Source organism: Lampris incognitus, chromosome 1, assembly GCF_029633865.1.
Source record: "Lampris incognitus isolate fLamInc1 chromosome 1, fLamInc1.hap2, whole genome shotgun sequence".
In the NCBI taxonomy this organism is placed as follows: Eukaryota; Metazoa; Chordata; class Actinopteri; order Lampriformes; family Lampridae; genus Lampris; species Lampris incognitus.
In genome coordinates this window covers 6,612,157-6,631,089 of record NC_079211.1, presented here as the reverse complement: position 1 = coordinate 6,631,089, position 18,933 = coordinate 6,612,157, and the positions used below count along the sequence as shown (strand labels likewise).

Here is an 18,933-nt window from a genome sequence, read left to right as displayed (position 1 = left end):
TGGACTATGTGTTATTATTTTCAATTAGTGTCAATTATTGTTTGTACCCTTATTTTCATAACACCTTACCCTATATTTGTCATGTGACATTCAACCTCTATGTACTTCCTGATATACTGTACAGAAATGTTTACATCCTGTTCCCTTTGGCGCGCTGGATACGCCTATGTATTGTTGGATGGAATGTATATTTGCCATATTTGTTTTATAATGAACTTTCTTCAAGATTATGTACACGAATATGAACAATGTTCAATAAAAATATAGATAAAAAAAAAAAGAAGCCGGTCTCACCACCACGAGGGAGACGTAATATCGCGATAACACGTTCCCTAGTGAGTTGAGGTCACGTGATCACTTCCGCTCGTCAACCGCTGGTGTGTGTGTGTGTGTGTGATTTGTGTGTGTGTTCGCCTCGCGGTATCGTCGGTGACATTCAGGCAAGACCTCCGTTTCTGTTCCTTCTCTGCGTGTCTATAAATACTCGTCCATTTCATGTCTGTGGTCGGTCTTCGTCCCCCGCGTCCCAGCGAGGGCAGCTTTCTTATTTCGAGCCGGTTACAGTCGCTCCCCCTTGGAACACACGCTCTCCGCGTGAGCTAGCGTTAGCGGCTAGTAGCGTTAGCCTGCGTGAGAACGTTCTAGAGCCGGGTCGCTGCTGCTGCTGCTCACCGGCTTAGCATCGCGTTAGCATTAGAGCAGGCCGGGTGGTGTGTGTGTGTGTGTGTGTGTGTGTGTGTGTGTGTGTGTGTGTGTGTGTGTGTGTGTGCGCGCGCGCGCGCGCGCGTGTGTGTGCGTGTGTGTGTGTGCTATCTATCCAGATGTGCTGCGCCAGGTTAGCAACCTCAACCTCCGCTAGCCCTCCTCGCTACGGTAGAGCGCTTCGCCCAGGCGGCATGAATGGTCCAGAGCACCGGCCCTGATCCGGAGCCGGTTCGCCACACCACCACCCCCAGACCAGGTTTCCACACCGCTGGAACCTCGTCTTCCGTTACCCCTCTCACCCGGTTTTTACTCTGTCGTTAACATGTCGCCACAACATCAGGCTAGGTGTTCTCCCCTAGATACAGTGTTTCTCAACCGGGGGTCCGCGGACCCCTAGTGGTCCGTGGTGTAATTGCAAGGGGTCCGTGAAAATAAAATACCTTTAAAAATAAAAAGATCCTATGACATTTATAGAAATAGGATTATTTTACTCAGATGTGACTGAGACCTTTATCTACCTAAGCTATAAAGGGTAACAGGACTTTTTCTCTAATTACATCTGTTTCACAAGTGTCATTTATTGTATTTTAATAAGAGATCTCGCTCCCGTTTGCATTGTTAAAAGTTACTGCATAAGAATTCTGTTGTTACATCTATCTGAAAGTTACTGAATACATATTCTGTTTTGTTACATATATCTGAAAGTTACTGAATACATATTCTGTTTTGTTACATATATCTGAAAGTTACTGCATAAGAATTCTGTTTTGTTAACTATATCTAAGTTACAACTGAAAGCTCTTATTTTTGCCCCAAAGAGTGAATAAATGCTATAATGCAATTTAAAATGCAGTTTCTACTGTTTCTATCAAATTGCAACCCCCCTCCCCCAAGATCAGGTGGAGGGGTCCTCAGGGTAGATCAAAAATACGCAGGGGGTCCAGGACCCCAAAAAGGTTGAGAACCACTGTTTTAGGAGATTTTGGAGGTTCCCAGTGTTTTCCAAATTGTCCAGTCGTCTTGCAAGACGTGACAACCTCTGGGAGACATTTGGGTGAGATGTTACAAAGCTAATCAGTCACCCTGGCCTGCGTTTTTCTTTCCATTCATGTCGAGCTTTTCCCCAAGTGACCGATAACAAGTCTTGGTTGATCCATTTGGCTGTTGTCAATGAGCAACATTTAGATGTGAAAAATATACAATTTTAAGATTTAAGCAAAAAAAAAAAAAAAAAAAACATGTCCTGGTGTCTGGATAGAAATCCAATTGGACTCCAGTTGGTTTTCCCCCGGGCCCTGTGATGGTCTGGTGATCTGTCCAGGGTGTCTCCCCGCCTGCCGCCCAGTGACTGCTGGGATAGGCTGCAGCATCCCCGCCACCCTGAGAGCAGGAGAAGCGGTTTGGATCATGGATGGATGGATGGATGGATGGATTTAAGCAGTTCTGTTTTTGGTGATTTCCCCTGATGACTACTAACAGTCAGCTGTTTACTGGCAGTTATTTTTATTTTATCTTTGCAAATTTGAAGTTGCAATGTTTTTAGAAATATGAATTTCATTTGAAGTTGTTCCAAAAAAATATTGAATGTTTTTTTTCCCCAACTAATATTCATTTTTATTCCTGTGTAAGTGGCATGCAAAACTAATTTTGAATATTTCCTGATATTTGCTTGAGGTTGGGAATTTATGTAGTCTTGTTTTGGCCTTTGGAATGACCACCACGCATGGTGTATTTGTGAGGGAGGAGTCATCAGAAAAGTTATGCGGTGAAAATTTAGTGAAAGCCCTGAATCTAAACAAAAGATTCATTAATGGAAAATTATGAATTGGTTGTGCTACTGCAATGGCTCATAAAGTCCACAATCTCCCCGTGAAAGTAAATTGAATAAATATTTTAACTGGTCAGATTATGACTGTCAGGCCACTTTATGTGTAGATTAGGGCTAGTACCTGAATGTCTGACAGATAAGCCAGTGCCTCGATAAATTCTGTTTTATTTCCAGCCGATTGGCAATTCCCTAAACCAAAAGTAAAGGAGGAGTGAGTAGAGAAGGCTTTCCTGAGTGAATGGAGGTTCTCAGGGTTTCGCTAATGGTGAATGACAGGGACGTCTTTGTAGCATATGGCAGGCAACAAAAGAAAATAGTAGAAAAGGGAATTAACAGTCAGTATCCTTGCTCGGAGTTGGCGGCACAGTGGTTGGCACAGTGATTAGCGTGGTCGCCTCACAGCAAGAAGGTCCTGGGGTCGAGCCCCGGGGTAGTCCCAACCTTGGGGGTCGTCCTCTGTGTGGAGTTTGCATGTTCTCCCTGTGTCTGTGTGGGTTTCCTCCAGGTGCTCTAGTTTCCTCCCACAGTCCAGAGACATGTAGGTCAGGTGGATCAGCCATACTAAAATTGTCCATAGGTGTGTATGTGTGCATGTGTGTGTGTGTGTGCGTGTGGGCCCTGTGATGGCCTGGCGGCCTGTCCAGGGTGTCTCTCCGCCTGCTGCCCAATGACTGCTGGGAAAGGCTCCAGCATCCCTGCGACACCTGAGTAGTATAAGTGGTTTAGATGATGGATGGATCAGGTGGTCGGTATGAAAGGAATTACAATGTGACTGTTTTATTTTGTAGGGTGAGCTCTTCTCCCAAAGATGTCTGACGCTGGAACCCCCCCTCCCCGCTCGGGGCCTGTGGTGAGTTAGTTATATATTGTCTAAAGGAAAACTGACAGCTACACTCAAATAGTTCATCTCTGCCTCTGTGTCAATTTATTAATTCATCTTAGATCCATTGACTGATGGGGCTTTTAACCTGGGCACATCTAAAATATTCGTTGGAAAATATCTAATTTTTATCTTATTTTTTTGTGTCTTCCACAGCAATTTTTGTTGAGTAACAAGCTTGAGACTGCAATGTGGCTGTCGCGACTCGTCACAGTCTATTGCTCCGTCATGTTCATCCTACCGTTCTTGGGGTAAGTGCATTCAAAGGCTCTGTGTTACACAACAGCCTCACTCTTTATTTGTTACATGTTTTTTGGTGGATGAGTGAGAAAACTACTGGTGATAGGGTGCTCGGGTGGCACAGTGGACTAATCTGCCAGAGTCCCAACACTGAGTTTCACAGTTTGACCTCTGGCTCGGCAGCGCGGCACAGGGAACATCACTAACGTTGTGTGTGGGTTGGAAGCTGGTAGGGGTAATATAGCCTGCAATCGCAGTCAGAGACTCCTGCAAGTGGGGGAGCGTCTGTACAACTGCGGGTGGATCTGGGGAGCACATAGCATCCCCGCGACCCTGAGAACAGGGTAAGTGGTTTGGATAATGGATGGACGGGAATGGATCAAGAATAGAAATGGTGCAAACGGAAAAAGGCCTGTTAAGAGGCAAATGTTTTAAGAAGGCGTTGTGATAGAAGAGATTTTTATTTTTTATATCATGTCAGGTTAATGGGGAATTTCACCAACTTTTCTTAAAACATTTTTTCAAACTCATGACTTGTGATCCTATCATGAATACTATTAGAACGGGGGTGGCTAACCGTGTGCCGTGGGGGAGCCATGTGTATGCAGGTTTTCATTCCGACCCGACTCCACACCAGGGGATTTCACTGACACATTCTTCCTCTTTAGCTGAAGGGTTGCTAATCAGTGAAATCACCCGGGGTGAAGTCCGGCTGGAATGAAAACCTGCATACACATGGCTCTCCGTGGCATGTGGTTAGCCACCCCTGTATTAGAATGGTTTAGGGAAGCCCTCCTCTTTCCTGTCATGTCTTGTGGTGAAAGTTTAAGTTATTCTCTTGTGTACTGTTCAGCTCGCTGGCACTATTGCGGTAAATGTAGTTGATTTACGATGCTGTGCGTTAAATTTGCGATGGTACTCAGACCCAACTGGTTAATAGCTGTTTGGTATTTCAAGTCCTCCTAAAACACAGCATTTGTTTTGTCTAACCAAAATTTGGTCACTGCCTGTTGTGACCTTCCACATTGGCAGTTTCAAAAAGCCAACTCACCAGTTTATCTGTGTTAATTGCGCTAAATCTAGGTGGAGTTATTGGGTTATGCTTACCCTGGTTTTCACGTCACTCCAACATGATAATCGGATTGTCATTTAGATCAGTGTTTTGGAGTAATGTCTTTATTTATTTAGGATTGGGTTACTGGTCTGGATGTAAACATGCTTGTTGAAAATGATTTCAAAAAGGCGGGTTTGTTTAAAACTGGGCAGCTTTGGAGACTGGTCCAAAAGACTTAGTAGTTGATGCACTAGAATTGCAAATAATGCAAAGTCATCATATTGTTCACTTTGTGTGCATTGTTTTTCATTCTAAATTATATCGTTCTTAACAGAACCGACTGCTTAATGTTTGTGATCAGTTTAGCTTGTGAGGCTACCTTTCTCCCTGTCAACAGTCAAAATGGACATCACATTGACCCTTATAAGAAATGTTTGTCATTCCTGGAAAGACTCACTATGTGTAAACCTGCCTAGACGGGAGAACTGTGGTCTTATCCCAGAACATTGTCGTTCCCAATAAGCTGAGACGTTACAGAAATGTGTATTACATCATTGCTGCTTGTGTGTTTCAGACCCCACGCAGCAGCCAACTTTTACCAGCGCGCCCTGTTGGCCAATGCTCTCACTAGTGCCCTACGGCTGCACCAGAGGCTTCCCCACTTCCAGCTGAGTAGAGCTTTCCTAACCCAGGCTCTGCAGGAGGACAGCTGTCATTATCTGCTTTATTCCCTCATCCTGGTCAACTCCTACCCCATCACAAGTATCCTCATCTTCAAAAAGAGAGATGAAAAACAGGAGTATTTGTTTCTCCCTTTGTATGTCTGGATTCAGTTGTCAAGCCGCTCACAGGCATCTCAAGCGGTGCTCCATATTAATATATGGAGTCTGCCTATAAGGTTGTATATGAAACAAATCCTCTGCACAGCCTTGCTTGGGTGTAACTGATGGACATGGGTTGCTGTAGTTTTTATGTTGTTTATCCAGTGTCCGTTATGTCATGGTTACTTTCTCTTTTGAACCTTAACCATTGTCTCTAGTGAGCATCTTTCCTGTCTTCCTCTTCTCTTTGCTTCATGCAACCACCTACACAAAGAAGGTCCTTGATGTAAGTATCTCAGCGGCAGTCAGCTTTTGAAATCCCTAGTGGTAATTATTACACATATTTTGCCAAAAGCTGGATGACAACACACTAATATATTACCAGCTAACTAAAGGTGGTGATTTTTAGCTATGCCTGTCAGTTTCTTCACTCAGCCAGTCATTACACCGAGGTTATTTTGTATTGTAGAATATGGTTGGCTGGTAGAATAGTAAAAGTAAGCAGGACCCTATTTTTGAATACACAGGACCTGATATTGAAATCCAGAGTGCCACCTTTTAAACTCCCGTGCTCTCTGTGCCAATGAAAGACTTAAGCTACTTAAGCTATGGAAGACCTACGCTACTCTGATGTTGAGAAAGGCTGGGCATACGTGTCATTGGGGTTGTAAAGTGGGCTCCTACTTGCATCGAGTCGAGTAGGTGTGTCAAGGCTGTGGTCGCAAGCTAAACAGGGCCAGTCGATGAGATGGAAGAGTGTGGAAAAATATATCAGCTGGAAGGACATGTGGGAGATGGAGTCAGGCAGGATAAGTTTCCTCATTCGAGCAACCTACAATGTCCTTCCTACCCCTAAAAATCTCAATCAATGGCTGGGTGAAAATCCATCATGCCCCCTGTGTTCAACACCAGCTACACTTAGACACATTCTCACAGGGTGTAAAGTGAGCCTCTGCCAAGGGTGATAAACCTGGAGATACAATCAAGTGCCTGGCAGCAACTCTGGAAAGCAGGAGACCCAACAATGTCTTGCCGCCCAGAACAACCAGCCCGGTTATGCCAATTGCCTTTGTTCAGGGGGGGAAACAAAGACAAACGAAGATTCCACCAAGGGCCAGGTTTAGACACCTGGAGCCAGCCCAGGATTGGCAGATGCTGATGGACGTGGGCCAACAGCTTACGGTTCCATCAGAGATAGCCATCACCAGCTTGAGGCCTGATCTGGTCCTGTGGTCCAACTCTCAGCTCATGGTGTATTTTGTGGAGCTCACACGCCCTTGGGAAACTGCTGTGCAGGAAGCTTTCGAAAGAAAGAAACTGCAATATACAGAGCTTGTAGCGGAGGCAGAACAGCAGGGCTGGAGAGCAAAGATCTACCCTGTACAAGTTGGATGTGGAGGCTTCATGGCAACATTAACTGTGAGGCTGATGAGGGACCTGGGGATCAGTGGACAAGCCCTAGGCCAGGCAATCAAGGAAACATCAGAGGTGGCAGAGTGGAGTAGCCAGTTGCTCTGGCTGAAGAGGAAATACCGACTAGGCAGATGCAGAGGGGGGTGATTCTGACATGTCAGAACGCACTGCTGAACCTACTGGAGACATCATGGGTCCAGTCAGTGAAACGTTGATGAAAGTAGGAGCCCACTAGACAACCCCAACGATGTGCATGCCCAGCTCTTCTCATCATCGGAGTAGCGTAGGTGAGTGCCAAAGTCTTCCATCGGTACCAGGAATACGGGAGTTTAAGAGGTGGCACTTGGGACTTTAACATCAGGGCCTGTGTATTCAAAAACATTCATCTTGGAATCATCCAGTGACTGCTGTAAATAGAATGGCTGACAACAAGGGAAAGGCAATTTGACTGCTGGAAAGACAGCTGACAGGAGGAAATAGACCCTAACTGGGGCAGACATGGGCTAGCTTTCCATGTCACTAGGATCCAATTCTACTCAGTATTTTGGAGACGCCCACTAATGGCTACAAATAGAACTAAAAAAAAGGATACCCTCAGAATCTGCAAGAGTGGGGGTGAAAGAAGACTCATGGATGGATAATATGGCTGTCGACCCAGGAACGGATATGACCATGAGAAAGACAAGCACTCAACAAGAACCATGCACATCATCAGCATCTGAGAAAAGGCTTCAGGTCTGTTTCTCTGGCTGGGGGAAACTAACATCTTCAAACAGCCTGAAAACACATCAAGGAAAGAAAAGGTGCTCAAGGGAGGGAAAACAGGGACTTCACATTAATTAATACTCCCTGAGAAGTCAATCAAATCAGTCAAATAAAGTCCAGCGACTGGAGTCTCAAAGTTCGCAGGACACCAGTCCTCCTGAGTGGGGAAACTCAAGCACAGAGGCAGAGGAATGTAGAGAGCCCATCCAGCCAAGAAAATGGGGAATGGAGAAGATCAGGAAAAGAAAACCCCTTGGTGAAATGCCCTGGAGCCTTGGCGAAGAAAGAATGGGAGACCATAAACGCAAACCTGACCAGTGTCCTTTTGAGGGGTACAGTCGAAAGTAAGCTTGACAAGATGGGGGGCATCATCTATGGCTATGTAGCAGAACGGTATGGAATAAGGAACAAAAAGGAAAAGGCACCGGCGTTGGAAAGCAAGTCCAAATGACAACAAGAGATGGAACGCTTGATCCGGGAGAGAAAGCAGCTCAAGAAGCAGTGGAGGAAGGTTTCTCATAGTGAGAAAGAGGGCATCGGCATTCTCCAGGGAAACATCAAAAGCCGTTTAACAACACTCAGATGAGCAGAGAAGCAGTGGAAATCACAGAAAAAGAATGAGCAAGATCACTTTTCTTCAAGGACCCCTTCAAGTTCGTGAAGTCACTTTTCACCAAAGAAAATGCAGATAACCTGAAAACATCAAGGCAGGAGCTGGACAAGCATCTGGAAAGAATGTATGCAGATGAGCAGAGGAATGTGCAGACAGCTATTCTATCAGACATCCCACCAATCAAACAATCAGAGCACCAGATAGAAATTAATCCTCCAAAGTGGAGTGAGGTGGAGCAGGCAGTAAAGTGGGCAAGAGCATCATCAGCCCCAGGGCCAAATGGAGTTCCTTATCAACTTTACAAGTGTGCTCCTGATGTTCTTCGCTTCCTGTGGAGGCAAATGAGAGTGGCTTGTGGGAAGGGAATCATATCCAAAGCATGGTGCAGATCAGGAGGAGTCCTTATTCCGAAAGAGAGGAAATCCCACGGATATCGGCCAATTCCACCCCAAACCCGGTTCAAACCCGGTCCTTCTGTGTGTAGTTTGCATGTTCTCCCCGTGTTTGTATGAGTTTCCTCTAACAGATCATATACATATTTAAACTGTTAGGTGAATTGGAGACTCTAAACTTCCTATAGGTATTGATGGAGTGGGTGTGTGCATGTGTTTGTGTCCTGCGATGGATGGGTGACCTGTTCAGTGTTTCCATGCCTTCCGCCCAGTGCATGTAGGCTTCATTCCCCTGCAGCCTGAATTGAATTAAACAAGTATTTGAAATAAATGAATAAATGAATTTCTTAGATATATAGCCTGAGCATTTCATGCCCCGGTTGATCAAGGGGTGCTGTTTTTAATCACTCTATACTTGCTGTGTTGCTGCTTCAGTGTCAGATCCTGAGTTGTTTTAATTTCCCCTTGCAGTCTGTGGGTCCCAACAGCCTGCCTTTCATCAGAAACTTCCTGGAAAAACTCACGTCCAATCAGCAGAACATCCTGAAGTTCATTGCTTGTAATGAGATCTTCCTGATGCCAGCCACCCTTTTCATGCTGTTCAGGTAGGCTTAAATTACAGATTAATATGAGCTGAACTCAAATGTGCCTCTAATGAGCCAAGTCATCGAGGTTTTGTGTATTGAGACAGTAATCACTTCTTCATGTTTTATTTTGTTTACAGTGGCCAGGGAAGTCTTCTTCAGCCATTTATTTACTATCGATTCCTCACTCTCCGCTATGCTTCTAGAAGAAACCCATATTGCCGGTAAGACATTACGCAGGGATTATTATTATCCGACAGGTATTATTAAAATGATCCAGTAAATCATTTACTAATTTACTAATACCCTTCTGGTTAAGGGTGTTACTAGCTGGAGTCAATAAAAACTTTTTTCTAAAACTACTAGCTGACTTGGAATTAAAAGAGTGAGAGTGGATACAGGTAGATGGCTTGTGAGCAGGGAGCAGAAGCAGGGTGTGAAAAATCACAGCTTTGTGATCAGAGACATTAAAATCTAGCAGTTCAATATTATTAAGACGACATTGTGATCTGTAGCGAGAGTAGGGTGCAGGTTGACGAGAGCCTGGAGAGGTGGAGGTATGCACTGGAGAGAAGAGGAATGAAAGTCAGTAGGAGCAAGACGGAATACCTATGTATGAATGAGAGGGAGGACAGTGGAATGGTGAGGATGCAAGGAGTGGAGGCGATGAAGGCATATGAGTTTAAATACTTGGGGTCAACTGTCCAAAGTAACGGGGAGTGCAGTAGAGAGGTGAAGAAGAGAGTGCAGGCAGGGTGGAGTGGGTGGAGAAGAGTGTCAGGAGTGATTTTTGACAGAAGGGTATCAGCAAGAGTTAAAGGGAAGGTTTACAGGATGGTTGTGAGACCAGCTGTGTTGTATGGTTTGGAGACAGTGGCACTGACGAAAAGACAGTAGGTGGAGCTGGAGGTGGCAGAGTTGAAGATGCTAAGATTTTCCCTGGGAGTGACGAAGAAGGACAGGATTAGGAATGATTATATTAGAGGGACCGCTCAAGTTGGACGGCTTGGAGACAAAGCAAGAGAGGCAAGATTGAGATGATTTGGACATGTGTGGAGGAGAGACGCTGGGTATATTGGGAGAAGGATGCTGAATATGGAGCTGCCAGGGAAGAGGAAAAGAAGAAGGCCAAAGAGGAGGTTTATGGATGTGGTGAGGGAGGACATGCAGTTGGCTGGTGTGACAGAGGAAGACGCAGAGGACAGGAAGAGATGGAAACGGATGATCCGCTGTGGCGACCCCTAACAGGAGCAGCCGAAAGTAGTAGTAGTAGTAGTCGTTCAATATTATTAAGACAAACATTATAAGACAACATCAGATCAAGAGCATGCCCCTTATTATGAGTTGGCCCCTTACCAGAATTTTCAAGATTAAAAAACTCAAAAGAGTTAATAAAATCAGTGATAAAACAAGACGTGGAAAGGCGGCAAACAAGTATATTAAAATCACCAAGGATAACTCTTGTATTTGCCCACGATAAAGGAAAAAAAGTTCAGAAAATTATTGAATAAAACTAGTTTTAGTCTTAGGTGGTCTATAGACTAAAACACAGAGTATCGGATGGTGGCCATTTAAAAGAAAACCCAGAGATTCGAAAGAAGAAAAAGTATTAAGCGAGACAGGAGCATTTGTAATTATTATTAAAAATGACAGCTACCTCACCTCCACGGCCAGACAGCCTTGGTTGATAAAACAGGAGTAATTGGAGGGGGGGCATGCCTCAGTTAGCGGGATAGAATATCCAGGGCTTAATCAGGACTCAGTAATGAATTAAAAAAATCAGTGTTATTGGTTGTGATAAAATCGTAGCATAAAAAGGACTTGTTAGCAAGGGACCTCACGTTCAAGCAAACAAAACAGCAGCAATAGTTTCAACAGTAGATGTAGTCAAAGGGTGTAACTGCTGTTGAGTAGAAGATATACCTGATTTTGTTGTTGGAGTGGATGGAATGGAAACCAAATTTGCTCTTAATGTAGACTTAGTAGTACCTCTGGGTCTGTAGGTGGTATGGTCCAAGTTAATCCTAATGAATATTTTTGATGGAGGAGTGCTGAGCAGGACCCAAGGAGAGATGCTCATCAGAATAGGTGGCTGAGGCCACTGGTACAGGGTCGTGCTGGGGTAGATGTCAATTGGAATTAAAAGCAATATGCTGAAAGAGGTTTTGAGCAAGTTGTTTAATGCCCTTGTTTGGGTGCAGGCTATCAGATTTGTAGAGGTCATGCTGGTCTAGAAACAGTCAAAAGTTGCCAATAAAACCATGCCCAGTTGCAATGCAGAAGGTTTTCAGCCATTCATGCAGACTGTAGAGACGGCTGAAATGCTCAGGCTTTTTGAACGAGAGGGAATGGGACCAGAAGAAATGCAGGTTTTGCCCAGGCTGTGGATTGTGGTTGCAAGAACCTCTTATAGTTTGCAGAGTTTGATTCATGTTTATTCATAATGTCATTCGTGCCTACATGGATAATTAAGAGTGTGAACTGAGGGGTGGAGGTATGTAAGCACTGGAGACAGTTCAATCATGTCTGCAACTTTGCCACCAGGTAGACAGTAGGTGATGGCACCTAGGAGTTAAACAAATCTTATGATGGAATCACCAATAATAAAGATTTCAGGTAATCTGTCCTTACAACCCCCATTGAAGACCAGCCTGGGAGAAAGAGACAGTTGAATGTCATCAGCCATATTAGTTGGGACAGCGTCAGGAGCAGCAAAACTAATCGAAACCTGGCAAGACGCCGCTGCAGATGACGTCGCCGCTGGCCACAGCTGCATCCAGTGCTCCGTTGAGTGGGTGGGTCAGAGGCCGAGGGCCAGCCAGAGGGCACTCGAAATTTGAGACAGCCATCTGCGGCGTTTCCCATGAGAAGCCAGGGTCATTGGGGCGTTTCAACGCTTCCTCCTCTTGGAGTGGACTGGGGCAGGTAGCTCCGGAGCAGACTGTGTATGAGTAGCCGTTAGCTCTGTTCAAGTGGCAATAAGAAGTTTGAGAGCAGGAGAGAGTCTTTATCCACATCTGGAGAGAACAGAGGAAGAGAAATCCTTCTCCCCTTCCTCACAACGGACACCCAGGAGCGAGGATGATCAGTGGACGGGCCGGAAGTGGGGCCTTCTGCTGGGCTGTCAGAGCTGTGGGGAGCGTCCGGCTGCAGCAGATCCACCTGGGACAGGAGCAGAGACTGCCGCGAGAGGACATCATCCAAAAGGCTCTCAATGGAGTGGAGCTCGGATCTCAGACTGGACAGCTCAGACTCTTCTATGCTGGGACGACACATTCTACAGGGAGAGAAAATATGTCTCTTAAGTTGGCTGTTGCTGGGTGCAGCCCAGTTTGGACAGGCGTAAAAAGTGTGTCGCAAGCAACAGCCCACCCCGGTCTGATCAGCCATGGGAACACGGCTGTATTTCCAAAAAATCAGAAAAAAAGCTCAGCAAGGAAGTATAAATAAATATAAATAAAACCGCTGATTACGGCCACGGCAGAGTGCTGAGTCCATACAGTTCTCACCATATACAGTGCAAGCACTACAGAGACGGAGACTCCAGTACGATCAGTTCTGTGCAACAGTCGATGATCGGATAAAATCCAGAAAATAGTACAAGCAGGCCATAAATCAATTAAAAGTTGTTAAAAGTAGCGTAAAATTGCGGCTAAAAACTAGATAAAAATTTCAATTTATGACGGAGCTTCGGGCAGTGAAACAACTATGGAACTGTCTTCCTGTTGAACTAAGACAAACCAAGTCTCTAGCTTCTTTTAAAGCGTATCTTAAAACTGTTGTCTTTCTGAAAGCTTTTGCAAATGTTTGATATTTGTTTTTATTTATACTCTTTTTATTTTTTGCTTTTTACTTATTTGGTCTTCTTATTTTTGCCTTGTCTGATTTTATGTCTTTGCAAATTTGTAACATGTGTTTTAGAAAAGTGCTACATAAATAAAGTTATTATTAACACATCAAAATTATAGGAGGCTTTAAACTCTGCCCTCAGGGTGAAAACAGTAAGTGTCAAACAGAAATAAGACCACAAAAAAAAAAAAAAGCTTTACATGTAAACCCTGCCATTTTCTCTACACGTCCATCGTTCCTCCTTTCTTTCCTGCCCCCTGCCCGACCCCAGCACCTTGTTCACAGAGCTGCGGATTCTTTTAGAGCACTTCATCATGAAGCCCACCTGCCCCGCCTTCTTCAGGAGGATGTGCCTCAGCAGCATCGCCTTCATCAGCCGCCTGGCGCCCACGGGCGTCTGACTCCACGCCTCCTCCCAAAACTCCCATTTGGTTTGGTTTCCTCCTCTTTGCATTTCTCACTGTGAGGGTTTTTGTTTTTGTTTTTTTAGGGGTGGGGGGACTTCAACAGGAGGAGCTGTTTTTTGAATGTGAAAATCACAGCTTGTGCTCCTGCTTTTCTCTTTGACGGTAGAGGACCAGTCTGAGATGCACTAAGACTACTACGATGCTGTTTTGTTCTACTTTAACAGTCAGACATACCCCCTCATCACCCAACACACACACACACACAAGCACTCTTCAGTTCATTGAGAGGAGGACTCGGTGGCGAGGATTGACCCCATGCTACCATGGTGTCTGGTCTTTTCTTTGTGTGACCTTATTTATTCATTGACAAGAAAATCGCTTACCTTATCACAAAAATAACTTTCTGAGATTAGTAATATAAATAAAATGTTCTATACATAGTTACGGATATTCTTTTTTTTATATGTGCTTTTTCAAAGCAACATAGATGGAAGATGGGTTTTGTGTGTCGTTTCTACATAACACCCATTCCTTTTTTTTATGTGTGAAGCGTTGGACATTATGATTTGTCTTAACCTTTGTTTTTAAATCCAAACATGTTGTATGTCAGGAGCGGCTAGCCATGTGCCGTGGAGAGCCGTGTGTGTGCAGGCTTTCACTACAGTCATTTAGCCGACGCTTTTATCCAAAAGCGACTTACAATAATTACGTCACATTACAATCATTTAGCCGACGCTTTTGCTGGTGGCCCCGGGCTCCCCCTCCGGAGCACCATATCGATACAGTCCAGCTGGACTCCACACCAGGTGATTTCACCGATGAGCAACACTTCAGCCAAAGAGGACGGCTGTGTCGGTGAAATGATCTGGTGTGGAGTCAGGTGGGAACGACAACCTGCACACACATGGCTCTCCAGGGCACATGGCTAGCCACCCCTGTTATATGCCATTAACTCGTTTCTTAAAAAAAACAGAAATTGGTAGGTTTTTTTTTTTAATGTTTTTGTCACAGTGGCTGAAGAATTGAGAAACAAGATTCTCTGCTGTATTTTAAAGATGATGTTCATGCACAAGGTGTTTCACTGTAGGGTTTATAGTTGAAGTGAATTGCGTAATGCAATTGCAGTAAGTAGGAAATGGTGCTGCTTTCAATTGCATTGCTGCATCCTGTTCTTGTCGTTTTCATATTTGGAAAACATCTTTAATTTGCATCCAATTCAGCTAAATTGTGTCTTGGTAGTTTTACAGTCTCCTGCATGTCTTGATTTCTGCCATGTTAAATGTATTATTTGCCTAGAAAATCATTTGTTGAACAAAAATGAAATGATCCCTTAATTAAACCAATAAAATACTGAAGAAAACAATTTATGGCCATGTATGCTGAGACATTTTTGAGATTTCCCATCTTGGGTTTGCTGTTAACCCTTTTAATCTGGTTTTAACTATGCAAAAGCATTAAATAACTGCAAGTAACTTTTGAACAAAGCGTGCCAAAACTGTTCCATTTGAAGTGTTTCACCACGAAGCAGCGCTTGCCCCTAAGAGCGACGTAGTTTACGTTGTAATCAACCTAAATCATGATGACGATGAAACGACTTCAAAATAACCAAATCCAGAGAAATTACTTGAAAGAAAGCCAGCTGGGGAAAGACCCCCACATTAAACAATATTCACTTCTGTGGTCAAAGGAAAACAAAGCAAGACGTTATGGTGAATCTTGAACTCATGTCTTCAGGTATCCTTCTAAAATTCCAGCAGAAGAATATTCGGGTCCCAGTGCGAGGAACCTTACTAAAGTCCATGACGGAATTAAAAATGACCCTTCTTCAAAATAAAATTTGTTTCTACAGGAAAATGTTGGGTTTTCATTGGTATTATGACGCTTTTTTTATGATTATTCAAAGTAAAGATTATATTTTGTGAACCTTTTTTTCTCAGAGACTGTTTTCTTCCATTTGTCCTACTGATTTCACTATTTTCTGTGCTTAGTTCACTTATCGCTAGATTCCTTAGTTTTCTTTCTCAAACGACGCTGGTGTTAGTGGACAGCCTTGTCGTCCCTAGTCTGTTTACTAGCTTAGAGCTTAGCCTGGTTTAGCAGTTAGCTCTATTGCATTTGCAGTCAAAGCAGCTTCGATAAAACGAAGGCTTGTGATGACTGTTCCGCAGTTACTGGTAGGTTGTCTCTGTTAATAATAATAATACTACATTTTATTTGTGGGCGCCTTTCAGAACACTCAAGGACACCTTACAGAACAGTAAAAACAAGCAGCACTGTATCACTGTATCATCTGCACAAAACTCAGTGCAGCGTGGATCAGACTGAATATGCCAGTGTGAAAAGGTGCGTTTTGAGATGGGATGTGAAGGTTGAAAGAGAGTCAGTGTTGTGAATGTCTTGTGGGAGAGAGGTCCATAGGCGGGGGGCAGAACGACCGAAGGATCTAGACCCCATGGTAGTCCAGCGGGCCGATGGTGTAGTGAGTTGGAGAGCAGAAGAGGCTCAGAGGGCAGGAGGGCGTGTGGATATGAAGGAGCTAGGTTATTAAGGGCCTTAAAGGTGAGGAGCAGGATCTTGAAGTCAGTACGGTATTTAACAGGGAGCCAGTGGAGCTGCTGAAGAACAGGAGCGATGTGACCTATGGAAGGAGTTCTGGTACTGATACGGGCAGCTGAATTCTGGACCGACTGAAGTTTATGAAGACACTTGAGAGGAAGACCAGAGGATAGAACTGCAGTAGTCAATACGGGATGTAACCAGGGTGTGAGTGAGTATGGCGGTGCTGTTAGGTGTAAGTGACGGGCGAAGGCGATTAATATTGCATAGGTGGACGTATACAGGGGGGCGGCACAGTGGTTAGCGCGGACGCCTCACAGCGAGAAGGTCCTGGGTTCAAGCCCCGGGGTAGTCCAACCTTGGTGGGTCGTCCCGGGTCGTCCTCTGTGTGGAGTTTGCATGTTCTTCCCGTGTCTGCGTGGGTTTCCTCCGGGGCTCCGGTTTCCTCACATAGTCCAAAGACATGTAGGTCAGGTGGACTGGCGGTACTAAATTGTCCCTAGGAATGAATGGGTGTGTGTGTGTTGGCCCTGTGACGGCCTGGCGGCCTGTCCAGGGTGTCTCCCCGCCTGCCGCCCAATGACTGCTAGAATAGGCTCCAGCATCCCTGCGACCCTGACAGCAGGATAAGCGGTTAAGACAGTGGATGGATGGATGGATGGAAGTATGCAGACCGAGTAGTCTACCGCCACCGCCACCTTTCCTACCCGTTCCTGGTGACCCAGCTGGTCTCTGGGACCGATGGATATGGTCGTTTGATGACTCTTTACTGGCTCTGGGGCCTTCGGGTTTAGCAGCAGCTGCACAGTACAAAACTGGGTAATATTCCAGAGTTAACTTACTTAAACCCAAAGAGAGTACTTTCAACAATTTGGAGAGTGAAGGCGCCCTGCTGGTGGCGCTAGAGCACAGTGTAAAATTCTGCAGTGAAAAAATCTACTCTTCTGAGTGATAAGTTCACACCACTGAGCTCTGGTAGACGGCTGCTGCTGGATTATTGTGGAAAACGGCTTCGGAGTGCAGACACTGTCGGGTAAGTGATGTTACTGTGTTGTGAATAAATAGCAAATTTTGCAAAGTGCCATAAGTGTAGAGTTGTAGTGATGCTAATTGAAGTCATATTTGTTAAGGTCATGTCTTATCCTGTAATACTTAGTGGTTTCGCTGTAGTCGCTCTTACAGGAAATTGACAGGAGACGATATCGTGTCTGACTGCTCTTTATTGCAGCGTCCATCTTGTGTGTTTCAGTCATGCAGCAGGCATCCTTATATAACCCTGAAGTATGCAAATGCGGCGTCTCGTCATCCAATTATATCCTAGGCCAGTGTTTCTCAACCCAGTCCTCAAGGACCCCCTATCCTGCAGATTTTCATTGTAACCCTGCATAGGTGGCCCTGCTTGTACTTACTCGACCAATCATCTTGCAGCACTTAATTATGCAAGGTGTGCAACATCTGACATAATTCATTGCTGATTGGTTGAATAACTACAAACAGGTACACCTATTCAGGGTTGCAAAGAAAATATGCAGGTTAGGGGGTCCTTGAGGACTGGGTTGAGAAACACTGTCCTAGGCTATGTCTAGCTACAGGATATTACACCCCCCTTCTTTTGTAATGAAAGAACATAACATTAGAAAATAACTGTTCAGTAATTCTGTGACATTTTATCACTTAAAGTACATGGCAACGACTAATGCAGATCTAATCATAATAATACTTTCACCTTTCCAAGTGTCACTTAAACAATATGCTAAACAGTGCGTTGCCCCTTTTCTCCTTGCAGAACAGGTAAGTCGTAGGTATGCTGAACAAACATTTCAACTGCATTCACTTTTTCACATTTGCAATTCAATCAACATTGTAACAGGATTTTTTTTTTTAATAGGGCAGCGATCCGCCTACACCCTTTACAATTACAGATCCAGCACTTTTCTTGGCTTGACTCTGCGCCCAGACCTGGTGATGACACAAGGTGTTCGCCCGTCAATGGCAGAGTCCTCAGTGCCAGTGGTGTCTGCAGGTAAGCGCTGGCTCGTTTGAATGCCCAGCCCGTCACACACTTCAGCTGTGTGTTGTGGTTCGCATTCTTTGGTCTGCAGGAGGCAACGGCGGTTGCGACGGCAAGTTTGGCCCACAGCAGTGCGGATGTGGCAAGACCTGTCCGAATCTGCAGGCTGAAGGATGGCTGCAGGTTCCCACTGTCCATTTCCAGTTGGTGGCGTACAGTGTCTCCAGCCTGCAGTACTGACGGCGGCCTGGTATTTGGGTTGAGTTGTGTCGAGAATCACCCTCGTGGTCCTCGTCCCCGAGTCCCGTTGATGTGAAGAAAACAGCCACCACGTTTTAGGAGATTAAAATGGTTTTATTGAGTACGGATCTGGAGACACACTCTGACTTTCTTTGTGTGTGAGCTTCTTTATATGCTAAACCTCCCCTTGTTCATTCATCACACATGGCCTTGATTTTCCTGTCCGCTATGTTTGGTCAATGCTCCCTTTCATGGTTGAGCTTTAGGGAGCGCTCATCCTGTCTGGACCTGCAACTCTTATCGGGGGCCCTCCTTGCACCAGACGCGGTATCTCTCCCAAGGCCTCAGAGGAGGGCAACCCCCCACATTCCGTGCGAGGCATGCAATATATTTCATCTACATGAATGTGTCTTTCTTCACCCTCTGTTCTGGTTGCATACAGAGTAATACAAATACACTCGGGTTATATGTAATATCAATTAACAGTTGCCGCTGTTCTCGCCTCTCTCTCGCTGACTTTTGGCAGACGACCCGGGGTTGCAGGTGTGTCGGTGTGGTGGGGAGAATGGATCTCG

General features: G+C 44.9%; 1 protein-coding gene across 1 annotated transcript; it reads left to right on the top strand.

The window, feature by feature from the left end:
* Positions 1-382: 382 nt before the first annotated feature.
* On the top strand, positions 383-15,464 carry tmem33 (transmembrane protein 33). Its single transcript, XM_056287067.1, has 8 exons — positions 383-440; positions 3,322-3,383; positions 3,570-3,664; positions 5,282-5,469; positions 5,747-5,814; positions 9,183-9,316; positions 9,436-9,519; positions 13,416-15,464. Exons 2-8 carry the CDS (start codon positions 3,342-3,344, stop codon positions 13,543-13,545), a joined length of 741 nt encoding a protein of 246 aa, XP_056143042.1. The 5' UTR covers positions 383-440; positions 3,322-3,341; the 3' UTR covers positions 13,546-15,464.
* Positions 15,465-18,933: the final 3,469 nt, after the last annotated feature.

Excerpts from the sequence above, each read along its gene's own strand:
- tmem33 (XM_056287067.1), top strand. The coding sequence starts at position 3,342 with ATGTCTGACGCTGGAACCCCCCCTCCCCGCTCGGGGCCTGTG. Across the intron at positions 5,470-5,746 it reads CAACTCCTACCCCATCACAA|TGAGCATCTTTCCTGTCTTC; the intron begins GTATCCTCATCT and ends CATTGTCTCTAG. Across the intron at positions 5,815-9,182 it reads ACACAAAGAAGGTCCTTGAT|TCTGTGGGTCCCAACAGCCT; the intron begins GTAAGTATCTCA and ends TTCCCCTTGCAG.